A 17184-nucleotide genomic window follows, 5' to 3' on the forward strand; every position below is an offset into this window, starting at 1 on the left:
TGAGGAGGGGCGGGGTGACTGAGGAAGAGGAGGTGGGGTTGGAAAGTGACGCTGGGCGCTGCAGTGGTGAGGTGTGACCTCACACTCCCATCCTGGAAGAGGGCACCTTCCCCAGACACGTTGGAGCCCCTCTCTTCTGCTGCCAGTTCTGCTTCCCAAGGAAGCTGATGCCACCTGACTTGGTGCAGTGCTGGGCAAGAGTCATCACTACTGTTCTCAGGAAGACTGGGAAGAGGAAAACTCAGCCTAGAGGGCCGGGTCTGGACTCAGAACGACTGTGGAGGTTTTACTCCCTGGTGGCGCACATGTGGAAGGCGAGGAAGTGAGGGGCCAGCACCTGCTCCTCACGTGCAGAGCAGCTGTCCTGTTTTCATTGCTTTAATGTTCATTCCCAAAGGCTTGTGGAAGCTCTCTCTAGTGGATCTAAGAAGTCTACTTCATGGGTTGTCAATAAACCAGGGTGCCTTCCTACCCGGCCTAATTTTTAGCATCTTCCCCAGTCCCGTGAAGACGGGCACTCGTAAAGGCAGTGTGGGGCCATGAGTTTGGAAGAGTCCATTCATACTGCGCGGTACACAGGGATCTCCTAAGAACGGAGCAAATGAGAGGGAAAATCAAACCTCTTTTCCCTGCCAATGATATTTTGCCTATGATTTACTGAAACAAAAGTATATACTTCCCCTTTAGCTGGCCCCAGATGTTTGTTTTTACAGATGGCCACGGAGAAGGACTGAAAAAAAATGTTGGCGATCTCCTTACAAGGGTGACAATGTGTAAGTGGAGAAACCCAGTAATATGGTTCTGGGATCCCAGCAGTTCCTACTTAGAATATGGACTCTCTCGTGGTGCGGTGGAGCTGTCATTTCACCTGTCACGAACATCCCGGGCAAACCACTGACACTTGCAGGCCTCTGTTTCCGCACGTGGATCACAAAGAAGCAGCTGGATACAGCAGCTGTACCATTTAATGATGGGACTGGGCTCGGGCCTCTGGAGAGAAAGGGCGAGGACAGGGGGCTTCTCAGGAATGTGGGCCTGTGTCACTGTGTCACTGACAGCCCGTCTGAATCTGGCCTTCCTGTGGGGGGTTGGGGGCAGCTTGTCGATGGAGAGAACATTTCTGGGAGGCAGATTTTCCTCTGGGCAACATGACCCCAAGGGTGGCAGGGGGCAAGAGGTCACCCGTACAGCCCGGGGTCATCACAGCAGGGCTGCAGGCTCGCTGGGGCGCCACGTGCACTCCGTGGGACTGCTGCCCCTGCAAGGGCCTGGTGCAGAGCATACGCCGCCTGCTGTGTGGCCCGAGATACAAACCAACAAATCCCCAAGGGCCTCAGGCCTGACCCTCAGTGCGGAAATCCTGTGGGGACACAGCAGTCTTGCTCTATTTAACCCAGTCATACCATTTTGTATTCGGTAAGGAGGGGATGTCGGTTCTAGGAACTCAAGTGGCATTTGTGGTAGGTAGAAAGTTCACTGTTCCATTTAACTGCAGAGCACAAAAGCAGAAAGGAGTGAGGAAACTGTCTTCTCCCTGTATTTACGTCCTAATTTTTAAAGGAAAGGTGGGGAAGACACTTGTTTTCCAAAGGCAAGAGATTCAGAGAAGAGTATCATTGGACCTTATTCTAGTTTTAACCTAAACATCATCAGCCCTCATTCTAGTTTTAACCTAGTCTTCTGTTCTCCAGAGCTGTGGTATTTCATATCACTCCAAAATAATGAAACAATCTTTCTTATATGATACTTAAAGATCACCTTTTTAAAAAAGCACCAGTATACAGTTATAGAAATATGAATATGTGTGTATATATAAACCTAAATGTTTCCATAAGAAAAGTGAATATTAGCAATTAATTCTATTTCACAACTGAGAAAAATAAAGAAAGATTACATGACTTGCTCCAATGACTCTTGATCAAGATGTCTACATACTCCAGAAAGACAAGTAAAATTAGAAATCCTCTATTACATCCTGTAGGTTGACCTTTTCTTAAACCTCTGGTCTGGTATGAGTTTTTGTTTCCAGCCCCAGATATATCAGTTCTTGGCCCATATGTGATAAAAGTACCCTTCTGTCCTGAATTGTTGGCATCCTCCCCAATCCTGACAGAGGCTGGTGTTCCCTCCCCTCAGGCTGCACCACCTGCTGACTCAGCCCTGATTTGGGTTCGTGCCTGTGGGCTTGTGTGCTAGTACCAGGTTGAGATGGCACCACAAGGCAGGGTGCTGCTGTGGGGGCTCCTCCCAGGGGGAGATGACACGTGACCCCTCAGCAGGCAGCATCCCCCTCACCACAGGAGAGGGACGCGCTGGGGGCTGAGCTCATCCCTCCAGCCAGCCCTTCGACTCCAGTCCAGCTTTCAGCTCTCATTGGCCTATTCCTGTTTCCCTTTGTTCTGGCTCTTCTCTTTGGTCTACAAATATGTTTATGTTTTCTCCATCTTAAAACAAAAACATAAAAACTTCCTCCTCCTAGTGACCCCAGTACTTTTACGGATTTTTTGTTTTCTTTTGTTTTTTGGGATGGAGCCTCGTCACCTGGGCTGGAGTGCAGTGATGTGATCTCGGTTCACTGCAACCTCCACCCCCTGGGTTCAAGTGGTTCCCCTGCCTCAGCCTCCCGAGTAGCTGGGAACTACAGGTGTGCACCGCCATGCTCGGCTAATTTTTGTAGTTTTAGTACAGAGGGGGTTTCACCATGTTGGTCAGGATGGTCTCGAACTCCTGGCCTCAAGGACTTCCTCAAGGAACTCCTGCCTGAGCCTCCCAAAGTGCTGGGATTACAGGTGTGAACTGCCATGACCAGCCCCATTATGGATTTTTAAAAATATTCACATTTCATGAATGTGTCATACAGAATTGTGTCCTCTCTCACTGCCTGCAAAACTGTCAACCACTGCGGTGAAGCAGCCACTCTGGGGAGAACCCACTCCCCAAGTCGAACTTCAGTCAGCTCTTTCTGCCTTTTCTTCCTCCAGCCCCGTCGTGTTCGGCCTCTCTGACACTGCTACCCAGAAAGCTCCCTTTCCATCCCCTGGTCCCTGTGTTCCACAAGCACATCCCCCAGGGCTTTCTGCATCTGGTCCCCGCCTTGCCTTGCTGGTGATTTTGGCCTGATGACCTCATCCCTCCCTGGGCTTAGGGCAGCCCGCCTGGCCTCAGCAGGTCAGTCTCAATCCACCCTGCAGCTCAGGGCTCTGGTCAGCCTGATGGTCACACATTCGACTGCTGCTCGACACATTTCACGGAATGTCCGTTCATGTGCCCTTGAGCTCTGCATGTGTCATGTCCTATCATTTTGTATGACAGCTTCCTCCTCAACTCCCAGAACTGAGAACAGTGCTCCACTGGCCACCCAGGCCCAACACACCAACACCATCTTTCCTCCTTCCCTTTTGTTCTCCCTCACATCAAATGGGGGCCTCAGTCCAGTCTCACAAGAAGTCCATCATTCTTGGGCCTAAAGTCCTGAAATGGCTCTTCACTGCTGACAAGAAAAGTCCCAGCTCCTTCGCCCTGGCTTTCAGGGTCCTCCGTGGGCCTCCTTTTCCGTATGTCCATGCTTGTGAAAAATGAGATGAACTTCCATTTGCTGATTAAATGCTATTTCTGCATTTTCACACATTTGATGTATCTTCCATTCTGTTTCTACTTTTAAAAATCCTACCTACCCTGAACATTTTGGCTCAAATGTCAACTCTTCTACTAAAATTTTCCTTCCTCCCTTGGGGCAGAACCTCTCCCGTCACTGACCCCTGTACCTTACCTGCCTTCCTGCTCTCCACCTGTGCTTTACAGGTTGGTGCATTTTGCTTATGTCTGTAGGTGGCCACTGCATCTAGTTGATGGGGACTGGTTCTCAGGATTAAACCACATCTGAACTAAAATTTCCATTTTATTGCTTTCAAGTCTGAAGAAATGGAACTTAGTGTATACACTTCTAGGAAGTTGTGACTAGAATAAAGCTTTGCTAATTTTCCCACCTATATAACACAATTAAGCAACACATGCTTTTCACCAGTGCTAGTGGTGATAACATGTTTATATCATACAAGATCACAGATAATTTAGTGGGAATAAAAATCTAATTAAGTGGTTGTGTTGGACAGAAAACACAGCCTGAGCTCATGCAGACAGCACAAGGGGATCTGATGTGGATTTGCCACAATACAGACGACGGTGCAAAGCAATATTTAAAAACAAATCACTAACACTTAGCACAGAGTCCAGGGCCACCAACAGCAAAGAGCAAATACCTGAAGAATTAGAGTTGATGTCTGCACATATTAAAAAGCCCACTCAAAACAAGGAACAATACGCTTGGTGAGTGGCAGCCCTATGATGCACGTGAGGATCTGTCCACCCCGGGGACGAAGGCACCTGCCAAGGACAGCTCAGGGCACAGGTGGAATCTACTTGCATAAATCCCAGCGTGGGCTCTGTGGTGAACCGTAAATATTTCTACCCCCACAGCTATGCGGCTTTAAGCTTTAAATTGGTTACAGACTATGAAGAGACTCCAGCCTGCTCCAGGTTGGGGCATCGCACAAACCGCCTGGAATGTCCATCCCCTCACTGGGCAGAAGTTCACTCCAGACCCAAACTCCCCGCACACACAGGGCCCTCGAAACCCCTCTGGGTGGGAGGGGTCTCCATGCTGTCTCCTTTAGAAGCAAGATGATCAATGCCAAATAAAGGACATTTACTAGGAAGACATACTATTCCCAACTACTCTCTTCCCCAACAATATGAGTCTTACATGCCTAAGAACTTTCAAACCACTTGGTTTTCACGTCGTGCTTCTGTCGAGAAGCCACAGAGCAGCCCGAGCGGCAGGGCCGAGTGCTAAACCCTCTCGATTTCTGGTTTGGTCACTTGCAGTTCTACCCTAAGGGGGGCCCTACTCCCAGCTCTCCGTTGCACTAAACACACAGAAAGATGGTACAGCTCGAAGGAGAGGAAGAAAGGAGAGAAAAAAGCTTCCCTCTCCCACTCTTGGTCTCATTCACAAAATTTAACATAAGATATGCAAAATACTGGTTATGATGTTTTAAGAGTGTAGAAGTTACAATTTATACTTAAAGGCTATTCAAATTGTTTTTACCATGGTGTGAATTCAGTAAAATGACCCTTTTTTTGAAAGCTGATGCTAGAAGAGAAAGGACATGCAGGTAGGAATCTTCATCAGCTTTGTCTACTGATGTGTCTCCAGTGCTGGAACAGTCCCAGGCACACAGATGCTTGACACATATTTGTTGAATGAATGAAAAAAAAAAAACCTATCAAGAGGTGACAGTCACTACAGAGTCATTTTATTTACAGAACATGTTATGTAATGTGTGACTCCATTAACATTAATGAAAATAAAGTGAGCCCCATAATGTCAAGAGCAAACGACAATTTTCAGAAGAGCAGCGTAAAATGTTGAAACTTGCAGGAAATGAGCAAAGAACGGGAGGTCAATGCTCTTTCCACTGTAGCAATAAGAGTGTAAAGAAGTTGGACTGTCAGCACCATAGGAAAGCTAAAATAAAAAATAAAAAGACGTTTGACAGATTTTTTGTTGTTACTGTTGTTGAGAAAGTCTCACTCTGTCGCCCAGGCTGGAGTGCAGTGGTGCAATCTTGGTCACTGCAGCCTATGCTGCCTGGGTTCAAGTGATTCTCCTGCCTCAGCCTCTCAGGTTCAAGTGATTCTCCTGCCTCAGCCTCCAGAGTAGCTGGGATTACAGGCACCTGCCACTGCACCTGACTAATTTCTGTAGTTTTAGTCCAGACTGGGTTTCACCATCTTGGCCAGGCTGGTCTTGAACTCCTGACCTCTCGTGATCCACCTGCCTCGGCCTCCCAAAGTGTTGGTATTACAGGCATGAGCCACCGTGCCTGGCCGTTTGACAGATTGAAACCCACAAATGAAACAGCCCATTTTACCAACTGGCTTGACTCTGCCTGACTGAGACAGCTGCTAGTGGAGGGAAGAATGGTCTGCCTTGAGATTTCCTTCATTCTCCTAAGAATAAACAACGACAAAAGATGGGGGTAAGGAGAAAAAGAGGACGGTAAAGGCTCAGGCCATCTTCACAGGAGTAACTGGTCCCTGCACTTATAAAACGCCCTGTATTTTGAAAGTGTGGTATAAGTAAAAAATACTCTGCAAAGCTAGATGGGACCTTGCTTTATGTAAGCAGTGTGGGCAGGCACTGGAAGACGACGTGGGGTTAGCAGTGCACAGAGTTAACGGGCACTTTCTGAGGATGATCTGCCGTGATGTTATCTTTCAAAAGCACACATTAGAGTAGGTGGTTCTTCCGAAGATGAAATGCCCTTCTCGGATACTAGACTCGTACTTATCCTATATCATGACATCAGAACATTTTGAAAGCCACTATTTGTAAAATAAGCTGCTCCTGTAATGAAAAGACTGCTTCATATGATTGTTTTGGTATAAGTTAGTATTAGATTTATTCTTCAGAAACCTGTTGGACCTGAGTATTCACCTGTAAGGTGAAACCAAATTGTAGGTTTGGTTTTTGAGGGATCCAGGCAGAGGTACGCCTTACAGGTGAACTGGGTGGGTGTGCTGACCCTGCCAACGTGCACCGTGAGGGACTCAGCTGCCTTAGAGATATGTGAGCTGTACTAGACTGAACAGATGGCCCTTAAACATTTGTCTTTGACAATTTTTGTTTCACTATTTCACTGAATTAAAAAAAACAAAAAAAGCAAAACACTTGAGGGCCTGTGTCTGATGTGCTGTTCCAGATGCAAGGGAAATTACAAGTAAATAACACACTGTCCCTACTTTAAAAGAACTCACTGGCTGGAGGGCGAGACACAAAGCGAGTGCCCACATCACCGTCCTGCAGACAACAGGGTCAGCGTTAGTGGAGGGAGGCCGAGCATGCCCTGGGAGCACAGGCGAGGGGCGGCGTCTGCAGAACACCTGGCCGGCACTGACACTCCAGCCCTCTCTGTCCCTGGCCTCAAGGAGCCCAACAGCTCCTCAGGAACCATCTGCACTGCCCCAGGTCTAGAATGAGCTAAGTCCTTACTCAGCAATACAGTGTGGAAGTGATCAATCCTAACTAGAAGGCTTCATGGTAGAGGTGGCATTTGCATTGATTCATAAAAGTAGTAGGTTACTGAAAACAGTTTTTACCAATTACACCAAAAATGTTACTACAGTGTAAATTACAGAAGCAGCATAAACTATACTTTTTATAATGTGCATTAGAAACGCTTTTATACCCACCCACACTATCCTTCTCAAGAACGAGCACTACAACACATTAGTGACGTGTTAGATTTTTGTGGGAGGAAATGGGAGAGATGTTCTAGGTAGAGAAGCCTGCAAGAATAATGGTGTAAAGGCTGACGGCGGGGCTGGGGTACAGGGGATAGCCTGATCTGGGCAAGTGTGTGCTGCCCAGATTCTGGAGGGAAGCAGGCAGACCCCGAACACCACACTCAGGAGTTTGTTTCACTCGAGTCTACACCACGGTTGCCAATAGCATGCAAGACAGACAGAGGAAAGGGGCCGAGTTGGAGGCTGTTCTAATAGGACAAGGGGATAGAAGATGAGGGTCTCCTTCCAGGCTCCTGTTGCCTGGGAGGGAAAAGATGCTTCACAGGGAGAACTGAGGGGCTGAGGAGGCACGCAGCTGAGCCAGGGGCTGGCTGCAGCGATCAGTGACCAAGTCACATCAACCACTGGGACAATCCATTTAGCAGGGCGGGGCAGGCAGCAGGAAGGTCTGTGGGGCAAGTTGAGTTCTCCACTCTGAGGTTGTGGGACCATTGCAGCAGTCTTGGGCAGACGGCCTCTTTGTCCACCTGTCTGTCCCTTCCTCCTGCCCCCACTTTTTCCTATCTTGTGATACTGCCTTGTGCATGTCACCACTTGGAGGGGGCAGTGCAGGCCCCAACTCATTTTTATGTATTTGCCCTGCATGAACTAGAAGGCTCACAAATGTGGGTTAAAGCAGCTTAGCCATCACATTTCTTAGCATAATGCAAGTTCTCTGATGCAAATGCAGACATATACTGAAGGTGGCGACAAAGCCTCCTGGCAATGGAAAGGCCACAGGATAACTTCAAGGGTGGTTTCTCGTTTGCCACTGCTCATTCAGCTGCTCTGGTGACACAGGTGTGCAAGAACAACAGTCACTGTCCATCGGTCATGACTATGTGAGGCAGCAGGGAATGCCTGAACAACGTCCAAACACCTCCAATCTCTGTTACCCTCAGAGAGTCAAAGAGCAGGTGTCCCCACTTCCTTGAAGCTTTGTGTTTGTCAACAGCCTTCAAGAAAGCTGGGGACGCCTTCAAGATGGGAAAATACCACCCAGAATTCAAAGTGATAACTCTTTGAAGAGCCAACGGTGGGAATGAAAAAATGCCTCCTAGCACTTTCGAATGGCTGGTACTGCGGGAAGAACCAGTCCATGATCCTGGAATGGGTACTTGGTCAAGTCTGCACTTACAGAAGCATTTGGAGAATTTTATAGCATCCTTTTCTTTAAAAGAAGAAGACGACAGAAGAAGTTCAGTGGAATAACATGGTATGTGAATGCAATATACTTTAGACCAAAAAAAACCAACAAAATTCATGTGTGGTAACAGTAACAGTCTCTTCAAGCTCTCAAAATTACCAGACAAAATCAACAAATCTGCAAGCTGAACGGAAGACAAACATCTTCTTTAATACCTAGCTACACCCCTTCTAGACAATTTGCCTCTTACCTAAACAGAGTCACAGTCCTCAAAAACAGGTTAAAAACTGGGTAACAATAAATGATCCAAGAATTAATTAACTAAAAAGGAGACTGAGGTAAACAAAGGAAAAATTATCATATCAAAATAAAAGACAAGAAACATGATTAAATTAGGCTTCAAAAGACCCGTGAGAAACTCATAAAAGGCGTAATATGCACTTACCTGGTTTTTATTCTTTCATGATTTGATTTCTAATTTTATTCACTACCATCTGATAATTGCATGAAACACTTATTCTAACCATGGGCAATTTAAACTATTTTAATTTTTATCTCAAGGCCATGAGACAAAGGAACCTATTTATTGCCTAAGGGGATTTTTTTTTTTAACAAAAATTAAAGCTTAATCTTTCATGTTTTAAAGCCAAGACTGTTTAAAATCATTTATAATAAAGCTGTAGGGAGACTTTTCCTGGGTATGCAAAATTGAAATGATAAATTTACAATTATTAAAAAAATTAATAGTTTGGGGGATTGAATTGTCCCTTTGCTTTCTAGATGAATTTGTCTGAAGCTTAAGAGACACGCTTAAAAACAGGGTAAACCCCAGGCCTGTGGAGGAGAGATGGGATGAGGCGTCCCTTCATCTCACGGTGCGAGTGAACCTGGCTCATGGTCCAAACAGTATGCCCAGTTTATTATTATTTAAAACGTAAATAATGGCAATGGCCTTGGGAATGGCTTTCAACCCCTTTTACTTTCTAGGAAATTGCCTTGATGAAGCGGAGATTCATGAATTCTACTAACCACATTTTCTGTGACTTTGAAAAAGTCCCTGATGGAAATTAGACAAATAATTTACTTTCACTTAAACACCAGATTTTTTAGTTACACTTAAGAAAAATAATTGAAATGTAGATTTCAATCACTGCCGCTGCTGCACTTCAGGATTCTAATAAAATACTTTCAGTTATTATGCAAAGCAGTCCTCAGTAGAGAAGAGAAAAATCGCTCTCAGTGACACCTAAGTGAGCGGCGCGTTCTGAAGGGCAGGAAGCCTCTTCCAGAGCAGTTAAGGCAAGGACGCGGCGCTCGTGTGACTTTGACTCCAGCAGGGAGGAAGGCTCATCTCACAACACCTGTCCCTTCACTGCGGTCTCAGGAAAAAACTGAGAATAGTCACCTATGTTTAAAAGTCCTTTCCCATCAACACCTAGGCCGTCGCCCTAGGCCGTCTGAATAGCCCACATTTTAAGAAGGTTGCAACAAGCTCACACTCCTCCCAACGTCGGCTGGAACGGACGTGGTCCGCCCTGGAGCCCCCACTCCGCTCTCCCCCGCCCACTGGCTCTGTCCTCTGCCTCAACACACGCCATGGCTTCCATTACGGAACTCAGGTCTCTGCTCAAAGGTCGCCTTTTGAGAGAGGGGTCACCTCCTCCAGTCCCCTGTCCCCTTTTTCAGTGGGATTCTGTCACGGATCTTTCACTCATTGCTTTGCTTCTTGTCCAAGTCTCTGATGGACTGAAGGGCTCATGGAGGTCGGCAGTGGGTCCGTCCTGCTCACACCACACAGCACTTTCGGGATATGATTTTTGAGTTACATTATCTACACTGATCAGCTGACAGCTGCTTCTGCATTTGACTTCTTAAACTGACAAGCCTCCTTCGGACTGAAGATGCACCACAATGCATTCACAGCACTCCGTGCTATTTTGGGGTAATCATAGTGCTCACAGGGGAGAAAAAAAATCCCACTTAAGAAAATACATTTTCATCTGATTTATGAAATCTAAGTTGAGAGGGTCGAATTTTCATTTTTTTAAAGGACTTATTTTTATAAAGGGGAAATCCATCATGTTAAAAATGTTTATTTCTCAAAAGGGATCATTACAGGATTTACTAAGTTGATGTGTTGCACTGAAGCTATCACTTAATTTCCTGAAATTAAGGGTGATAAAGTTGATTTTTCAGGAATAGTGTTTATTATATAAGATGAGGCCCTCATATAGTAAGGATATGTTTTTGAAGACACTGTACGCAGTGAACTCAATACACCTGCCATGAGATTTCAGCACATTATGGGGAAATCCACCAGCTTCTCCTAAACATTTCTCAGACTGCTCTCTCAAAACCGTCCTCCGGGTGAAACGTCTTAGATACATAATGTTTTACGCAGAGACGAAGGGCGACTGCTCTGTCGAGAACTGCCGGTTCTAGGAATGTGCCTCATTCCTCCCTCAAGTCAAAAGCCCTAAAACAGGCAGCGTGGAGCGGCCTGTAGCTTTCGATGTGTGTTTCCTGAAAACACACATGCTATTTTTTCATTCAAGTTTTTTCAACACTTAGCTAATCTTTGGGGCACAGCTGATAGAGGGTCACGGGATTTTGAAAGTTAGAAGGAAGCTTGGAGACTGTCCAGGCCGCCTCCTTCATGTAACAGAAAAGGAGGCGAGATCATCTATCAAGGCCTGGAAAACTCAGAGAAGGAAAGTCTGTGAAATATTCGACTTTTTTAAGTTTAAAAAGAAAAAAAAACTCAAATCACGGTATCTAAGCAATCACATTCTATCTGGCTTGTATGAAAAGACAACTGGCGTCTGCTTTTGAATAAGGCAACAAAATTTGTGAAGAAAAAAAGACTTTAAATGACACAGCCCAGAGCCTGACCAGGAATGGGCCAAGATGTTCCTTGCTGGACTGTGGATTTTAAAATCAAGTGTGATGGATGGAGTTGGTGTGAAATGTAACATGAGAATGATTAGGAATTTTGAAAGAGAATTCTTACATTTTTTTTTTTTTTAAAAAAAGGACAGGACAAAGAAAGATTAAGAGATGGAGGCTCTTCATAGTGGTCACAACTTAACTAGTGTTGAATGGACTAGTGTTTAAAACAGAGTGAATGTGAGAGAACGGCTTGCATGGTGGATTCTCTCACTGAAAACTTTTTTTCATGTTATCCATGGAAAATGAAAGACAAATTCGAACTTTGATCATTTTAAAAAATAAAATAACCCAATGACATAATGCGGCCCAGTATAGTTTCCCGGCTCCATCCTGGACACGTCTAGCCTCGCCCTTTGCACGTGGAGGCACGCAGACCTACCTGCCACTCCTGCTGCATCACCTGCAAGGGAAGAGCACCCCTCTCACTCACCGGGACTCGTGAGGGCTCCCAGGGCGCTGCTCGTGGTAGAGAGAGGGTTTGCATTGGTGCTGGTGGCTGAGGTCTGGGCCGCAGCTGCAGCAGCAGCCAGCGTCGCCAGGTTCTGCAACTGTAAAGCATTCATGCCTGTGGAGAGAAGAGAAAGCTACTTTTAGCAACAGGCCTCACACTTCTACAGTTTCCAAACAAGAGAGGGCTCATCAAATCGTCAGGACACATGATGAGAGCAGACGACCCTGTGCATGGTCACCTGCCTGGGTAGGAGCTGGGCTCTCCAGCCCTCTCCTCCAAGGCTACCTCTCCTTCAGTTCTCTCTCATGCAACTGCTCTTCCTAGAGACCACATACCCAGAAAGGGCTCCTGAATCCCACCCCGCAGTTCTCCCTGGCAGAGCCTGTACTTCTCCCTCACTAACCAGTATTCTCAGCCCACGGCCCTCCTGCCATGCTGTAGAGATAAGTGCAAAAGAGGAGAGATTTCGGTGCTGACTGGCCAGAGTAGGGCCTTGTGGACTGGCAACTTCTATGACATAGCTGACAAGACATGGTGAGATGTGGCAACAGCTGGAGGAAGGGCTTCAAGGTAAACTCAATCCCTCAAAACGAGGTATTCCAGAAGAAACTACATTTTATTGGAAGCTGAACTGATATTGGTTCTAAGCCTGTTAATCTATTTCTTGACAGTGAGTGGCAGCATTAACTGAACCCCACCTCAAAGGGTTGTTGTGCAGATTAAGAAAGATGATGAAAGCAAATGACTTTGGCACTATATAAGTGCTCAACAAATGTCACCTTTTATTTTTGTTATTGCTATTGCCACTGAACTTCTCTCTCCGGATTTAAGCATGAACCCTAAAATGTGTCCATAGGGAGCTCAAATTTCGTATCTGATGAATAGAATGACTGAATAGAAATGGCTGTACCTTAATAGTTTTATTTGTAAAATATTTGTATTTACCTTTTAAAGGCATTTATATTTTAAAGAGGGACTTTAAGTAGAATAAATGTGTGACTCATGAAAATAATGAAAAAAATAGAAATGAAAATTAGCATGAACATAAGAGTGGGATTAGCCGAGAGATTTGGGGCAACAATCTAGGGGTAGGCTCAGCCCTGGTTCCTGCACTGGATAGTTAGTTTAACTGTCTTTTCTCGCTGTAGGCCGCTTCCATCTCTCAGTCCAAAGGTTCTCTGAATGGTCAAATTATTTTTCTGTGATTCACTTCACTGGAAGACTGCACATGTGAGAAGCATGAAACAATGGTTCTGTCCCTGCATAGAGGAACTGCAGATACAAAGATGGTGGACTTCAGCTTAATTTTACCTTCTTCTCCGGTCTTAAGTCCAGATACTTAATCAATATCCACGGAGCAAATTTAGTCTTCTTTAGGGAGAGTGCCCTGACAGCTGCTTCTGTAATGTGTGTGTAGGGGCGTTGGTGGAGGGAAAGAGAATGTTCTAGCAACATATATCTGTAAGCCCCCAGCCATGGGGGCAGCTCAGTGCCTGGCTGCTGAGTGTTTTAGACAGCACCCTTCTGACCCTCTGCCCTGGCCTCCTCAACCAGGGTGCATTTCCACTTAGAAAAAAGTTCCTGCTGTCTTGGTTGCTAAATGGATTCGCATTTTGTCCAAAGTGATACTCTATCTTTTTCCAGGAGACATCCAGGCCTTTTGGCTTAGGTTGAAAGCCAAGCACCTGCTTTTCAAAACTTACTTATTTCACAGGGATGCTTGAAAGCAGGACAGAAGTGTCTGTGTAATCCTGTGAATTTCTGCAAGACAAGGGCAGACTTCCGGCAATCCTCTTTATCAAGTGAACACAATCGGAAGAAAGCATTCCCTGATTTTCTCTCATCAAGGGTCACACAGTGCCATATTCATGAGAATGTGGGTGTTGAGAGGCCCTGGTCTCATTTTTCAGTTTTACTTTGGGAAAACGGAGGAAATACGCAAGCTGCCTGGCCCTACTGCAGACCAACATGGTCCCAGCAAGGGGCTCTGTTTCCTACGAACACACGAATGCATGTTTGACTTGAATGTGAGGGAGCACCAAGGCTATGCGAGGTCTTGCAAGGAGTGAGGTACGTTCACGCACGTCTATCCGTGCCCTCTGGCTCTCTCACGATGCGTGCTTCCTCTAACGTGAACCACGACCAGACCACACCACCAACATATGGCTGAGCACACAAGAACAGAGCTTAGCACCAAAATCAAAGCCTACAATATGTATCTGGCACCGATTAACGACAGGCAGAGCTCCCACTGTAGGCTGAGGCCAGCGGGTCCCGTTCCAGGACATGTATGTCCCTCCCAGGTAGGAGCCTCAATGATGGAGCTGTGTTGATGGCCTGGCTCAGCTGGCCCACTTGGGTCAGAGATATCAGGTCCCTGGCCAAGGCCTCACAGCCAAGGAGGGGACCCTCCTGGGCCTGGGCAGAGCCTTCTGCCCCCATCCTGTAGCCTCCTCCTAAGGAGATATGGTTTACATTTAATGCACATACTTTTTGTTAGCTGCAAGTTTCTTTATATGTTTGTTTATAACTCTTTTGTGGCTCACATCATACGCTACGTTGACATTATTTATATGTATTTCTTGCCCTCCCAACCAGATATCAAGTTCCTTTAGGACAAAAATTTTGTCTTACTCATTTTCAAGTCCATGTAAACACACACACGCGCGCGCACAGTTGAATATATATAGTATGTGATGAGCAAATCTATATAAGACAAACAGGGTAACAGACACTTTGACATTTACATAAATTGCTCTAAAGAGTATTGTCTATATAGAGCTAGCCAAGGTTTTAGTTTTCCCCATTCTTTATTAGTTCGTTGGTATTTACAACAGCATCAAATATTGGCTGTTTCCTCTCAATCATTAACTAATCCACTGTGCAAATACTTAATAGGGCCCATGTTTAGTCCTTCTCTCACCCACTGACATTCACTAAAGGTCCTGGAACTGAGCCGACAGCACTCAGGTTCTCTCCACTGCCCGCTCCTTTAGGATCCAGGGCTGAGGGCCTGTGTGTCCTCCTCTACATTTCTGCTCCACACACTTTACCACCCAACAGAGTTTCTGACACTCTGCTAAGCTTTTCCCTGCTGCTGCCTGGGAAGTCCAGGGTGGGTGGCTGAGTCTCTGAGGCACCACACTGAGGCATGGCTAACGCTGCTCAACAGCCAGACTGCAAGGAAAGGAAAAACTATGGGTCAAGGAATCTTAAGATGAAGAGTGGAAAGGAGGGGACACTGTGATCCCTAGCATCTGAGGGATCTGAGGACCAAAGGAGAGAAGAGTTAGTCAGAACCAATCAAGGAGGAGGATCCATATTTGCTTGTCCATCCATCCAGCCATCCATCCACCCATATATCCATCATTCACCCATCCACCCACCCATCCATCCAACTATCCATCCATCCACCTAACTATCCATCCACAGATCCATTATCCTCCCACCCATCCATCATTCATCTACCCCATCCATCATCCACACACCCATCCATCTCTCATCCACACACCCGTCCATCCCTCATTGTGGGATAGATGCTCCCACCCATCTATCCATCATCTACCCACCATCAATCCATCCACCCATCCACCCACATATCTACCCAACTATCCATCCATCCACCCATCATCCACCCATCCATCCATCATCCATCCATCATCCATCCACCATCCATCCATCCACCCACATATCTACCCAACTATCCATCCATCCACACACCTATCATCCACCCATCCATCCATTATTCTCCCACCCATCCATCCATCATCCATCCACCCACCCACATATCTACCCAACTATCCATCCATCCTCCCACCCATCCATCCATTACCCTCCCACCCATCCATCCATTATCCTCCCACCCATCCATCCATCATTCACCCATCATCCATCCACCATCCATCCATCCACCCACCCACATATCTACCCAACTATCCATCCATCCTCCCATCCATCCATCCATTATCCTCCCACCCATCCATCCATCATCCACACAGCCACTCATCCTTCATCAACACACCCATCCATCCCTCATTGTGGCATGGATCCTCCCACCCATCCATCCATCTATCCATCATTCACCCACCATCTATCCATCATCCACCCATCCACTTATCCATCATCCACCCACCCCTCCATCCATCATGCTCCCACCCATCCATCCATCATCCACCCACCACACACTCATCCATCATCCACCCACCACACACTCATTCATCATCCACCTATCACACACTCATCCATCATCCACCCACCCCTCCATCCATCATCCACACACCACACAGTCATCCCTCATCCACTCCATCCATCATCCACCCACCATCCACCCATCCACTCATCATCTACTCCACATCCATCTATAATCTGGCACTACTTAATGACAAGCAGAGCCACCGTTCTAGGCTCAGGCCAGGGGGTCCCCCTCTAGGACATATCTGACCTACCCATCCACCCATCGTCCATCAACCATGCATCCACCCACCCACTCATCCATTATTCACCCCCATCCATCATCTACTCACCCATCCATCTACCCACCCACCCATCATCCACCCATCTATCCGTTCACTATCCATCCATCATCACCCATCCATCCATTATCCACCCACTCACTCACCCATCATCTACTCATCCGTCCGTCCATCCATCCATCCATCCATCCATGCAGTAGTTACTGAGTGGTCATGATGGGCTAGACCCTGTGCAAGACACTGAGGATAAAGTAAAAAACATGATAGTCCATGTACCTGAGCAGACTGCTGGATATCAGAGCAGGAAGATGTCAGGGAGTGGGGAAGAAATCCTGCCAGTTCATCAGTTTCTTGAAATAGGCCCAGATTCAGAATGAAATCCTCCCTTCAGTCTTTGATTCGATGGGGATGGTAGAGGAGCATAGGAAAGCACAGCCCAGCTGAGGAGCTGCAGGAGATGTCATCCCTTCCAGCCTATCCCTCTCCTAATCCTTGTGTGCTGACCCATGAGGCTTTCATGGTCCTCCCTACTCTTATTTTCAGAACGAGGTGCTCATGAGCCAGGTGTGCTAGCATGTGCCTATAGTTCCAGCTACTCAGGAGGCTGAGGCTAAAGGATCACTTGGGCCCAGTCCAGCCTGGGCAACAGAGTGAGACCTCATCTCCTAAAGAAAAAAGAAGTGCTTGTATACCAGAGGTGAGGCGGGCAGCTTACCTGCTCACGTTTCTTGGAACACAAGCTCTACTGGTGACACCAGGGACAACAGCAGCAATCACCACCACCTCCCGAAGGCAGTGCAGGCTGGTCAAGAAGAGCT

At 46.6% G+C, this 17184-nt stretch overlaps 1 protein-coding gene across 1 annotated transcript in view; it reads right to left on the minus strand.

The window, feature by feature from the left end:
• The window catches only part of CELF2 (CUGBP, Elav-like family member 2), a 124619-nt gene that overhangs the window by 35571 nt on the left and 71864 nt on the right, over positions 1-17184 (minus strand). The window contains exon 7 of the mRNA XM_011974900.1: positions 11874-12008. Coding sequence (XP_011830290.1) covers positions 11874-12008 — 135 coding nt within the window. The remainder of the gene's footprint in view (positions 1-11873; positions 12009-17184) is intronic.

The sequence above is a fragment of the Mandrillus leucophaeus genome, unplaced genomic scaffold (genome assembly GCF_000951045.1).
Source record: "Mandrillus leucophaeus isolate KB7577 unplaced genomic scaffold, Mleu.le_1.0 Scaffold15, whole genome shotgun sequence".
Classification (NCBI taxonomy): Eukaryota; Metazoa; Chordata; class Mammalia; order Primates; family Cercopithecidae; genus Mandrillus; species Mandrillus leucophaeus.